The 13092-nt window shown below is 46.0% G+C and overlaps 1 protein-coding gene across 2 annotated transcripts; it reads right to left on the bottom strand.

Moving 5' to 3' along the window:
* Positions 1 to 6167: 6167 nt before the first annotated feature.
* Positions 6168 to 12965, bottom strand: LOC148182494 (uncharacterized). 2 transcript variants are annotated; one of them, XM_088067877.1, is made up of 7 exons: positions 11105 to 12965; positions 9531 to 9795; positions 8711 to 8751; positions 8569 to 8610; positions 8307 to 8474; positions 8144 to 8223; positions 6168 to 8065 (listed from the first exon to the last, which is right to left on the bottom strand). In XM_088067877.1, exons 1-2 carry the CDS (start codon positions 11264 to 11266, stop codon positions 9538 to 9540), a joined length of 420 nt encoding a protein of 139 aa, XP_087924003.1. In that variant the 5' UTR covers positions 11267 to 12965; the 3' UTR covers positions 6168 to 8065; positions 8144 to 8223; positions 8307 to 8474; positions 8569 to 8610; positions 8711 to 8751; positions 9531 to 9537. The 2 variants fall into 2 exon arrangements, with proteins under 2 accessions (XP_087924003.1, XP_087924002.1); XM_088067876.1 differs by having other exon boundaries at positions 6169 to 8065; positions 8689 to 8751.
* Between the last annotated feature and the right edge of the window lie 127 nt (positions 12966 to 13092).

The raw sequence follows: 13092 nt of genomic DNA, 5'->3' as shown, positions 1-13092 counted from the left end.
GTTTGAACGGATCCAAGAAAAAAGGAAAAAAAACAGTCCAGGGAACTTCTCTGCCTCAGCTAGCTAAAAACTAACTAAAAGCCAAGGAGAGCTCTGTCCCGCTGCCTGTCCGTACTGCGGACAACGCAGTCCGAGAGCAGGATGCAGGGGAGCGAGGGCTCTTTCCGAACGCAAACTTGATGCTGCTTCTTCCCCGCCATTTCTCTCTCAGAGCCGGTCTTAAAGGTGCAGAACTTAGTATGTAACATAAGGCGACTGGGGATACAAGCATCATAACGTCACCCCGGGACACCTGGGGCATCAGATACAGATTATAGTCCCGGAGTTTTCAGGTGGGCACCTAAAATGGACAGGAGACTGTTGCGCATTACTCGTTCTGAAAATGAGATAACATTTCATTTCACAAGTGAGATGTGAAGAGATTCCTTCGTGCCTGAAAGGCACACTTGAACCACACCACAGATTAAACCAGCAGAAAATAACACAGTAGTACAGAATTTTTCAGAGGCAGAAAAAGGATCGAGAAAGCTCCAATACTGACCTTTTAATTTGACTGTATGTACTTGATAACCTGTTCTCTTTGTGCTCAGTGCTGAGGGTTATCTATGGGGTAGTCAGGGATTTTTGGCAGTAAACACTTTTGCTAGATACACACATAAAGGCCTCTTGCGTGCTTTTCATTCATAGATATAGTATAATTGAGCTCTCGGTCTTAAAATCAGAGACAAAATTGACAGTTAATCTCATTTAGTATCGGTTCACCTCGGAGGACAATCCAGACCAATTAAACTACATACGGACCACGGGCACGATGAAAAAAACGGAACGTGGATGTGTGGGAAGCTCAGCGGACAGCAAACGGAACGTAATAAAATGAAATATTGCTCAAATAAAGGGCAATACGACAAAGACCACAGATAAAAAAGCCCGGGGTCTCCTCATGGGGTATTTTTCTTTCACTAAACTCAACTATCTAAAGCACGGTGCTGTAATTTAGGTGAGTTCAGCCTGCCAGTCTCTGTGGAAAAGGAATCGGGTCTACCCTCTAAGATGCAAAGAGCCATTACGGGGGTAGGACACACGGTATCACTTTCCCACTGAACCTTGGCCACAGGAGCAGCGCGTGCTGCTCTCTCTCTGTGCTGCACGGCCCCCTCTGTCCGAGGGAATCGGAGCAGACATCCCACTTCCGGAAACACAGCTCAGCCCATCCCATACAGCGCTGGCATCACAGCCAACAGGGAACGAAGCGGGCCGGACCGGGCCGGGCCGAGCCGAAGCGGGCTGGGCGGGGCGGGCCGGGCCGAGGCGAGCCGAAGCGGGCCGGGCCGAGCCGAGCCGAAGGGGGCCGGGCAGGCCGAGCCGAAGCGGGCCGGGCCGTGCAGAACCGAGCCGAGCCGTTCCTCTGTCCTCTCTGCCACCACTCCCTCTTTCTGCCTCTGGCCTGTGCCTGGGGGTTCTGGGGAGGGATTTCTGGGACCTGCCCCCCTTTCTTTTTGCAGCAGAGCTCCTTTTTGGGAGGGGTCTATACCTGGACAGAGTTCCAATAAAGCAAGGTGCTGCTGTCCAGGGCAGTTGGAGTTGTTCTCTGCCTTCTTTGGGGGTGAGGAGCAAAGGCTGAGGGGGACGGGGTGGACACTGGGGGGCTCCCATGTCCCTTGGGGCACACCGAGGTCCCTGGGAGAGGGAGGCACACGCTGTGCTGGAGGAGCAAGGTGAGCGGGGAATGGGGAGGGCTCGTGCTGGGTACCCTTCCCCAGAGGGGACCCCAGGCTGCCAGGAAATTCCCTGGGAGGGCTGGATGCAGAATCCAAAAACCTGTGGAGTTGTTCTGGTTTTTACGGTAGATGTTGGCAAGGGACAGGAATTGATCTTTGGAATATGATTTTTGGCCCATAGTTGTTTATGAATTGTGTAAGCCATTATATAACCAAGTATATAATTGAGATGTGTCTAGTAGATGTATTATGGTTATATTGTGTGTGTGTATATGTGATTATTTCATTATCATACCATTTCACTGAACAGTAAAGTTCATTGGAGTGAAATCTGATTACCTGCATTTTAAAAACTCACCCCCCCCAACCGTTTTTGATTTTTTTTCACAGGTATTTTATAGGCATATTTCAACATTTTCCGGAGATGTTGGGATTTGATCCAAAAGATCTTACAACCGATTTTGTGGTGAAACAGAGAAAAACCATGAGCAGCCAACTCACTGGAAAACTGTATGTTAAACACTGAGAAGCACAAAGTGTTTGATGCTGTTAGAGTTCAAAATAATAAGCAAAAATGATGGGGAATTTACCTGCCTTGGAACAAAGTGTGATCCCATCCCGTACTCTCAGCTCCCGCTCCCCCTTCCAGCGTGGCTGTGACCCGGGCTGGCCGAACCGCTCGGTGTCTCTGGACCTCACAGCATTTCTACGTGGCTGCTGCACCCGGGTCCCCAGTACGTCCTGCTCTGGCCGCCTTCCCCGAGCGGTCCCACGTGCACCAGGCGGGTGCTACAGACCACAGGGGCCTCTTGGCTGCAGAGCTGGGTGATGGGAGACGGCAAAGCAATGCCCAGGATGCAGCTGTTCAAACCAGCCTCGCCTCACGCAGCATTTCTTTCTTACCTGTCCATGGTTCTCTCTGTGTGTCTGTGGTCATTTTTAAACTGCAGGGCTGGGAGGCCTGGCCATTTCACCGGGAGTGCTCACCCTGGGAGCACCAGTCTCTACCTTGGGAGGAAGCAAGCTGCCACCAGAATAAAAGCGGGGTGGAGCTGCTCCCACTCCAAGGCAAGAGCCTGCAAGGCCCATCCTTTGGGGATTCATCTTTTGTGTGAAGGCACATTGTCTGGCAGAGGAAGAGGTTGGTACCTGGTGGAGCAGGGCCAAGATTCCATTTTCCCCAGGCAGCTCCCTCCTCTGCCTGCTGTAGCGCTGGCCAGGGCTGGAAGAGGAGGGGGAGTGTGTTCAGCACTGCTGCTGGAATGGAGTGGCCCTCTCAGGAGGATCCTGGTTGCTTCAGGGCTTTGCTTTTCCACTGGTTTGTGTCCACAAAGGAAAGGCATGCAGAAGGCAGCACCATCACCCCAGCCCTGTAGTCAGGAGTCCATCAGCTTTCCCCACAGTGAACGTGGTTAAGGTCTCCTTAACCAAAGGAAAACTCGGCACCACTACAGATGCACAGAACAGCAATTTATCCACCGGGGCCTTCTGACACACTTTGCCCATTATGTGTCCAGAGGACTCCAAGTACTGACTTTACATGTCCACAAGTGTGGCCAAAGCCACACATACAGAGCAACACCAAGTTCTCACGGTGTACCAAGAGAAACAAAGATGTAATAACATTATTTCTTAGACAACTGTTGGGGATGAAGTCAAATGTAAAGAAAAAATGGAAATGTAAAGAATGATGGACATTAGTGCACACGGATACAGAGTTTCTGCTTTTGAGCACCACAGATGCCTGGGGAGGGAGTGAGCGGGGCAGTATCTGTAAATAGCAGGGAGGGGTGAAAGAGAGTTAAGTGTGTAAAGTGACACGGCCGGGCTCGAGCGGGGACACGGCATTAAGGAAATAATTCCTTTTTTTGTCACTGCTGCACTGAATTTCATAGGCGTGTGACTAGATGCCTAATATATTTAAAGCAGGTTTTATTCTTACAGGTGTTTTGCACACTGAAGTGTGTGCCCAGTTTTTGTTTCCAAAAGTGAGGTATAGCGCTGGGTGTTTAATTTGGTATGTTACTTCTTCTGTTGTCTAAATAACTGCAGTGTCCTCCCTGTGCCTGTGTAGTGCAGGGGCAGGCGAGCGCTGGTTATAAAGGTGGTGATAATTAGGAATAACCTATTAAAGCTGGGATAAAAGGTTCGAAATCATTGCTTAGAGTACTGCATAGATGTACCAGAAGTAACTACATCCTGGAAGTGCTGTGTGTCTGAAACTGTTTCCACCTACTCATTTTTAGCTCCTTTTTCTGACTCTGCTCCTATTCCGACAGACCCGTCCGAGCCTGGCGTTCGCTAAACGCCTCCACGCGGTGGGAGATGAGTCTAGGAAGAAATACCTTCAATCCACCGGTGAGGCAGAAAGGACTCAGTTCAAGGAATACTGCACACAGATGAAGGTAAAGTCCTTAACAGTCTATTTCTTCCCCATAACAAATAATTCATTAGTGTATTCCTGGCTGTGTGCTGCAGGGCACGTTGGAAGGTACACGTGAGTGACGCTTCCGCTCGTGTCGAGGTGGACACGCACGGTCCTCGTGCACCTTCTCCCTGCCTGACACGAGCTAACAGAGTCTGCCGAGGTGTGCCTGACCGGTTGTGAGTGACAGATCTTTGTTGCCTTCATTTCAGTGAAGGAAACTTGAATTTCTTCTTGTATTTAGCACCACACGTGGGTGTAAAGTTCAGCTGCCACGTGCCAGTTGAGGATTGATTTGGTCAAGGAGAGGAATTTTTGCCTAGGAAGATTTGGCACTCCAGTTTCTGTTGCATGGCAGAGGCCACCCAAGATCTGAATGTTGCAATAAGTGTCCTGAGCTACTTCCAATCTGTTCTTAAAAATTTGTGTCTGCAACTGGAGTGATTCTGTGCCTTATCCGGAGATGGTGCATTCTGGCTTTTCAGCGTGAACAGTGATGCTCCCAAGTTTTAAAGTGTCGATCTTTCTCTCGTAGGTTAAGATGGGCACAGCTCTAGGTGGCCCATAGCCTGGGGTTCATCTCAGAAGGAGGGACTTCATTTGGTCACAGAGAAGACATGCCTTCCCTGCAAGGAGCAGGAAAGATAATCCACAGCCTCTTGGGGAGGCTTAAACTTGAGTAAGTTTTTGTAGCCACCGATGCTGTTGAGGAAGGTAGGCAGATTGCAGTCACCTGAGGACTGGCAACTTTTGACAATGAGCACAGCAAGTGCCACTTGTAACTTTTCTCTAAAAAATCCTTTTTCTGTTTCTCTGTTTCTGCTGCATGTCTTCTGTATTTTTCTTTTTATTCTTGGATCTCTCAGCCTCCTTTGGATTGAATTCTTTTGGGATCCTCCCTCATGGGGAGCCCTGCTTATCTCAGTTCTTATTATTCAAAGAAAGCTCCCAAGCTCGTTAGAATCTTGTTTCTCGTGCTTCTTAAAAGGTCATCACAGAACTTGACAGGTCTCTCCAGGCTGGCTGCACAAGGTTAATCTTTGCAATCTGGTACATTTCTTTCTTCTGACGGTACAAACAAGACCTTGTGGCACACTTTGTCTCTGATGCACAGAATGGCCCCCAAATACGCAGTTCTTTTATCTTTATATCTCTTTTTACCCAATTGACAATAGACACGTATATTATTTTTCTTAATGACCCAATGACCCATCTCCTCTGTGATGCACTACGGCATTCTCTATCCCATCACTTACTACTACCCAAAAACCTCCAGGAGAAGAACATGAAGAAGAAAGAAGGGACAAGAGACAACACTGTAAATCCTCTATCTTGTCTCCTATTCTCTAAACTAACTTTTTTACCCAGTGATTTAAAAAAACTTTCTAATCTACACACTTACACTTTTAGCTTTTTCTATCTAACTTAAATATTTGTTTTCATGTATCACCATGAAAATGTGCTCATGAATTTCATATAATATGAAATACAGTGTTTTTCTGGATCTTATTACTAAATAGCAGAAACAAGGGCACACACTCTGTATTCCAGACTCCAACATTTGCCCGTCTCTTTAAAAAAAAAAAAAAAAAAAAAAATCAACCCAAACCTTTTCTTTGATTAATTTTCAAGAAGGGTTATTTTTCCTTCACTCATGCCCTATGCACCAACAACAGAACTGCTGCTCTGCTCTACAGAGAACTCTGCCTCCAGTTTTGAACATCAGTTAACTAACTACTCAAAGCTAGAGAAATAGATCTAGGTTGCTTACTTAACCAGCAGCTTAATTTGTCTAATTGCTTTAAAGTTTCTGCTGAAGCGACTTGAATTGAAAGCTGAGTTGTTATAAATCTCTATCTGAAATTTCATGAGTCAAACTCTTCACAATCAGGTGTGACTAAGATTGATATAAGGTTACACTAAGATGTTGCCTCTTTATATAGATAAATATAAAAAATATAAATAAAAAGAAAAATGGAATATTATACAAAAAACTATTTTCACTGAGATAAGGTATACTTTATTTTGAGTTAACTAAAAGAAGCAATGCAGGTGAAACTGCATCACAAAGTGATCAACAAAATGATACAGCTCTAGTCTGATACCTGATTCACCTTCAAGGACTTTATCTCTCGTGCAAGATTCTGAATCTTGACACAGTTCACACCATACTTTTACAAATGAGGTTTTACAATATCAATTTTCCCACTCTTTCACATGAAACCCAAAGTTCATTGCTCTCGCATGTTGGATCAAAGTTGTTCAGCTGTCAACTGTGGTCTCGATACAGTTCACATCTGCGTGCTCGCTCGTCTGCTCTTTGGCCTGTCTGTCTCTGCAGCTCATGAGTTTCCATGTTCTTCGCTAGGAAGTTACTTCTGTTTTGAACCTGTGAAGACACAAACATAGACTTTCCTCCAAATTATTAATTGAAATGAATTTTTAATCTTGCTTCTGAACTTTTGACCAGAATCAAAGAATTCTCTCTCAACTTTGCTTGAGTACTGTTAGAACAGTACCTGATAATTGATGGAATTTGCTTTGTAACAGACTTGTTTAAAAAGGACTGTTCAAGAATTATTTGCAATAGATATACAATCTTTGCATTTTTTCCAAAATCTAAAATACATACATCGTGTTTCCATGCTTCTGAACTGCAACCTCTGTTTCCTCCCCCTCTCTTGTAAACAAAGGTAAAATATCTGCTGTCTTGTTCTGACAATGAAAAACCGTCAAACACATGCATATGTGTACATATATAGGAAATAACATTTTTACAGAAATCAAAAACTTATTAAAAAGATGCATAATTGATATTATGCGATATTTAAATTATCTAAATAATCTGTAATATGAATTACTGAATATTCTAAATATATACTCTCATCCCAGAGTTTGCCACAGCTGATAAATCAATGGAAGATTGGAAAATCATGTCCGGATAACAATTTTCCAAGCCCACTGTAAAATCCAGCTGCTATATTAATTCACTAATTGCCAAGTCAAATTGACATGAATATTGTTTTGATGCAGAAAACTTCTGGGTTTATTGGTAAATTCTCTATCCAGGTAAAGTCAAGGCTTGGACAGAGCCTAGGCTTTAAACTGGAAAGATGCCTTTTAACTCATTTCTAAAACAAGGTTCTCAATAGTAGCAGCTATGAGATGCTTACAGCACAGCAAATTGTTGAAATGCATTTGTACAAAGCAAATGATCAGAAGCCTTAGGTACCAGACTAATTAAATCATTCAGCAGTTGGTTTAATCTGAAGCCTCTCCCATGGCAGCTGATCACAGGCCAGCCAACCTATGCAGCAGGGCAGAGCAGCTCCGACCCAAATACACCCAGACACCCGTGACACACAAGACAACAGACAAGGGGACACAACAGGGAGACAAAACTCTGGGCCAGAAGAATGTCTGCAAGGCCTGAGAGAATTCAGAACAAGATGACCTAGGTGAGAATGATGGCGAGCTGACAAGGCTGAGACAACCCTGGAGAAAGAAGATGCTGACACGATGACTTATCCCGAGAAGCGCAAATATATTCCTGTAACCTCCTGGAAGGGCTAAGGCAAGACACATACAGCACGAGATGCACAAAAGGCATGACAGACAAGTGACACGACACATCCCCGGACCACTCTGCCCTGTGCACCTCAGCATTGGGAGCCAAAGAGAGGCTTTCCCTTGAGGTGGCCTAAAGGGCCACTTCTTGAACCTCGCTATGTCCAAAGCAGACTCAAAACTTCCTGGCCACGAGTCCCAGCCTGGCACCCCGCTTCCATCCCCCCTCTGCGATTCATGGCCTTTGAATTAGCTCTTGGATGGCCGGGGGTGAGAGTCCACACGGGCTGCCAAGGAACGCTGCCTCATCGTCTGCCGAGTTCCTGCCATCTCCAGGCTGTTGTCTCTTGATCAGCTACACGAAAAAGAACAGAACATCATCCCAGGATCTTAGCAGAACATAGGGCAAAACCTGGCAAGTCTGCTAACTCACGGTCTCTCGAGAACGCCCGCATCCCGGGGCCGCACGCTTCGGCCATGCCCGGAGCCAGATGCCATCATCGCGGGGCACGCCTGCGTTAGGAGGAGACAAGGTGATCTGGCACTGCTGAAACTCCAGCGGACCCTCGCTCCTCCTCCCGACATCCCCAACTCACGGCAACCCCTCGGCTGTTGCTAAAGGCTGCCCGGATGGCACCGTCACGTGGAAAACGCCAAGGCTTCAGCACGCGGTCCCTTAACGCTTCCGCAGGGCTCACGGGAGCGGCGAACCAGGTCTGCCGGCCGGTCGGCGAGGGGGTCTCGGTAAAACGTGGCTGGACCGCCTAAAGCACGCAAACGAGAAGGGATGCTTGGAGTTGCACCTGAAACTGAGACCCCAGCAATAACAACCGCTTCTGTCCACCCCTCACTGCTCACCTTGCCCACTTGGCCCTGACTGTGGATAGCTGGCTTTACTTCCTAAAAATAACAACAAAGAACAGAGCTGTCACACAGTGACTGGTTCCAGGTCCCCTGCAAAGACAAACTGTGACTTACCTTCTCGTGGGAACACCCTTACCCTGGACGGGGCGCTCTGCCACAGATTCCATCCATCCGCATCTGAAAGAAAGCAAAGACACAACTCAAAGTGCTGCAGGACAACTTCACAGCTCCCGACATCTTGTGTCAATCTAGGAATACTATCTAGACTCCAACTGCATTCTACATTACAAATCTCTAATTACAGCCACCCAGGATTTGTCCTTTTACACCTACAGCCAGCCTATGCAGCAGGGCAGAGCAGCTCCGACCCAAATACACCCAGACACCCGTGATACACAAGACAACAGACAAGGGGACACAACAGGGAGACAAAACTCTGGGCCAGAAGAATGTCTGCCAGGACTGAGAGAATTCAGAACAAGATGACCTAGGTGAGAATGATGGTGAGCTGACAAGGCTGAGACAACCCTGGAGAAAGAAGATGCTGACACGACGACTTATCCCGAGAAGCGCAAATACGGATGCCCGAGAATCCTACGGCCACAATTCTCTACCTATCCTTGCATTCGGACAAGTCCTAGCCCGCTACAATGGATCCTTGCGCTGCACGGCTGTGGACACAGCTCAGAACAAGACCTCAAAAGACACCCAATCGGATGCTTAAAAAGAGAGATGGGATTCCAAAGCCTCTGAGAGGTCCCAAGGCACAGCTTCGACAGTGTCAGTGCCAGGCCGAGGAACCCAGAGATTAGAGATGTTAAGAGTGACACCAGGGTTTCTGGTAAGCCCCTGGAAGGGCTAAGGCAAGACACATAGAACACGAGGTGCACAAAAGACACAAAAGGCACGACAGACAAGTGACACGACACATCCCCGGACCGCTCTGCCCTGTGCACCTCAGCATTAGGAGCCAAAGTGAGGCTTCTGTCCTTGAGGTGGCCTCAGGAGCCGCTTCTTGGACCTCGCCATGTCCAAAGGTGATTCAAAACTTCCTGGCCACAAGTCCCAGCCTGGCACCCCGCTTCCATCCCCCTCTGTGATTCGTGGCCTTTGAATTAGCTCTCGCATGTCCGGGGGTGAGAGTCCACACGGGCTGCCAAGGAACGCTGCCTCATCGTCTGCCGAGTTCCTGCCATCACCAGGCTGTTGTCTCCTTGTCAGCTACAATAAAGAAAACCAAATATCAATGTGAGATCTTCACAGCACATCTATGAAAACCCAGCACTCACCGTCTCCTGGGAATGCCCAGGTCCTGGGGCTGTATGCTTCAGTCCTGCTAGGATGCTCAGGCTTGCAGAGCCAAACTCTTCAGGGCAGTATTGGTGTGGAACTGAATGACCACCACCTCGATGAGGGGTTAGAAGCTCCCCGGTTGTGGAGGGACAGGGAGTCCAGGGCAGGCCGGATCAGGAAACCCTCGGTTATCCCACAGCAGTGGGCCGTACACAAATGCTATCTCTTCTGAAATGGACCTAGTACAAGGTTTACTGCCTGCACCTCTCCGGGGTTCTGGCACTCTCCTGCTTTAGGTTTCCTGCCTGCGGCTGTCTCAGAGAAATAAGGGTGCCGTGAGAGCTGCTGTTCAGAGTTGGGGTTCACAGTGGGGAACACTTGTACTCTACCTTATATCCCATCCTGTACCCCTTCTTCTAATTGTTTATCTCTACTCCTCGAGCCTATTACCTCTGAAGCCCTCCCTCAGCCTCCCTGTGTCACTGCCAAGCTCCCGCGCTGAACCCTACAAACTTACAACCCTACGCTTGCAACCGGGGATGCTCCTTATCCATAGGCCCCAAGAGATGTCCCTTAGCCGGGACCAGGCAATCCACAGTTGCTCCCTACCCTACCTAAGTTTGGCCCTGAGACAGGGCAGAGGCTGACAGAGCCGAACTCTTTGCGGAGGCCAGGCACGAAGCCTTACCAACCGCCGCCTCGAGGAGGGGTGGGAGCAATCCCCGGCTGCGGAGGGACAGAGAGCCCAGGGTGGGGCGGGGCGGGAAACCCCCTGTTTCCCCAACCCTGCGGATCGTCCCCCCACTATCTCTTCCTGGCTGGCCCTAGCACCAGGGGTACTGCCTGCACCTCTCGTGGGTTCTGGCACTCTGCTGCTTTAGGGCTCCTGCCTGCAGCTGCCTCAGGGAAATGGGAGCACTGTTAGGGCTGCTGTTTAAGGTTTGGGTTAGGGATGGGGTACACTTGTATTATACCTTACCTGTACCCCTTATTTTTACTGTTTGCTCAGCCTTTTTTTTTCTACAAGCTCTTGGGACAGACTGGGGGCACTGGGAGGGACTGCCAAGATGAAATCCAAAGGGAAAAGGAGAAAGATCAGCCCTGCAAATCCACACTGGCTCACCCATTCAACTGCTACTTCCTGGCAAAATGGTTTGTCCATCAACACCTCCTCTGAGCAATGCTCCACATCCAAGTGCATCCAGGTGTTCCCCCAGACCCTATGAGATGCTCTCACCGTCACTCCATCAGATGCCACCGGGAGCCTACCAGAAACTCCTCTCCTCCAGCAGATCCGTGCCAGCGTCGATTTGCCACTCGTATTTGGCCCTGTAATAACAGCAAAATTGTTGCCCTCTGTCAGGTACGTGTTGTTAGACACACGTTTTTCCATAGCCATCTTTTCAAGAACGGGGTGCCATCCCTGCTGGATTGCTAAATTAACAGTAAATTCTGGGAAACCTAAATGAGAAAAAAAATCTAAAACACTGACGAGTTAATACGGGAACCTTTACATGATTAAACTAGTATGTTTTGAAATAAAGTGAATTTTTCCAGTCCAACGGCAAAAATCCCATTCCTAAAAATAAAATAACCAAAAAACAAGCAGCATCAAATTCCCACCCATATCATCAATAAAATCACAATACCTCCACCAACTAAGAGAAAAAATCTTATTGTATGAAAAAACCCAAACCACCTCAAGAAGATTCAACACTGAAACACAACGCATTTGAACACCTCAACTACCTATACTAGAATTAATCTTGAAAACAAATATTCCCTCTATCCACTCCATCAATACCGCATAAAACAAACAAAATATTCTCATCACAGCGCACTCATATCAAAAATGCAAATTGCCCTAAAATCTTTAAAATCATTAAAAAATTAACCCTAAAATAAAAACTTCCATCTCACTAACAAAAAAACCCCAAAAAACAAAACAAGTAACACAAACTAAAAAAAATCCACCCTACAACCAAGTACCACAAAAAAGGTACTATGCTCTTTCACTAACAGTTCTTGTCACACCACAAAAATTAAACATAAATAAAAAGTAACCCTATGGGACTCCACACAACAAATCACACAAACTATTAAAAAATAATCAGGCCAACTCATGAAACTCAAGACCATTCAACTAACGCTAAACATTACTAAAAAAATCCCCAAAGATCTACCTTTAAACTAATACGTAGATAGTTACTGATACTCGATAAAAAAAAAAAATTAAAGCTAATTAAAAACATAAAATACCCATCTAAGCTACTAAGAAATTGAAAAATATCACCATCCCCCCAAAAACACCTATAGAAATCGACCGTATGCATGCCCATGTCCCCAAAAATAAAACTAATAATAAACACCACAACGTAAAGAAATCCAAACGTATCATCAACACCCAAACTGAAAAACACAACATGAAATAAGTAAAAGAGATCCGGTACTATACGCCACTACAAACAAAATAAAACAATCAATTACTAAAAATCACCTTAAAACCACTAGATAAAAAACTTCAGATCATTAACAACTGCATCTAACAAAAGCCACCTAATTAACACCCAAAACTTGGCTAACCAAACAAACCCTACATACTATAAACAAAACTAAAATCCCAATAATACAGATCAAAATCTATTTTAATTGATTCTACCTAAAATACAAACAAACCCATTCATCAAATTGTCTTTACTCAAAAACCAAATTTCACATACTATACAACACAATAAAAAAACACACTATGTACCACCAAAATATCTAATATTGAATAAAGTAAATAAGTAATGCAATAAATATTGAGTAAAAACCACCTCTACTTACTAAATATTACGACCACTATATTTAACTGGATCTACATAAAAGTATATCTACAATTAAAATACATTACTTGGAGCATTAAGCCAAATATAAACAACAAAAAATAAAATGTTCTAAAATTACATTATAGGATATCCCCTATCGTTTGCTTTATGCCCAAACATAAATTCTCTAACTTCAAAACTAAAAAAAAAAATCTTCGAACATAAAATCTGTATACAATACAATACAGCCTCACCCAAATTCTCTCTCAACTCTATTATCTAACACAGACTACAAAAAATCCATTTTTTACTTTTTAAAAATAACTTCTCATCGATTAGTGAATACAAAAAAATTGCCCCAGCGGCGGCACTCGGCACCCGGGGGCGGCCCCGCCCTCCCGGCCCCGGACGGAGCACG

This window comes from Pseudopodoces humilis, chromosome 28 (assembly GCF_049639895.1).
Source record: "Pseudopodoces humilis isolate 2021_Gansu_Grassland_sample_001 chromosome 28, ASM4963989v1, whole genome shotgun sequence".
In the NCBI taxonomy this organism is placed as follows: domain Eukaryota; kingdom Metazoa; phylum Chordata; class Aves; order Passeriformes; family Paridae; genus Pseudopodoces; species Pseudopodoces humilis.
Note: the sequence above shows the minus strand (reverse complement) of the source record. Positions and strands in the feature narration are given on the sequence as shown.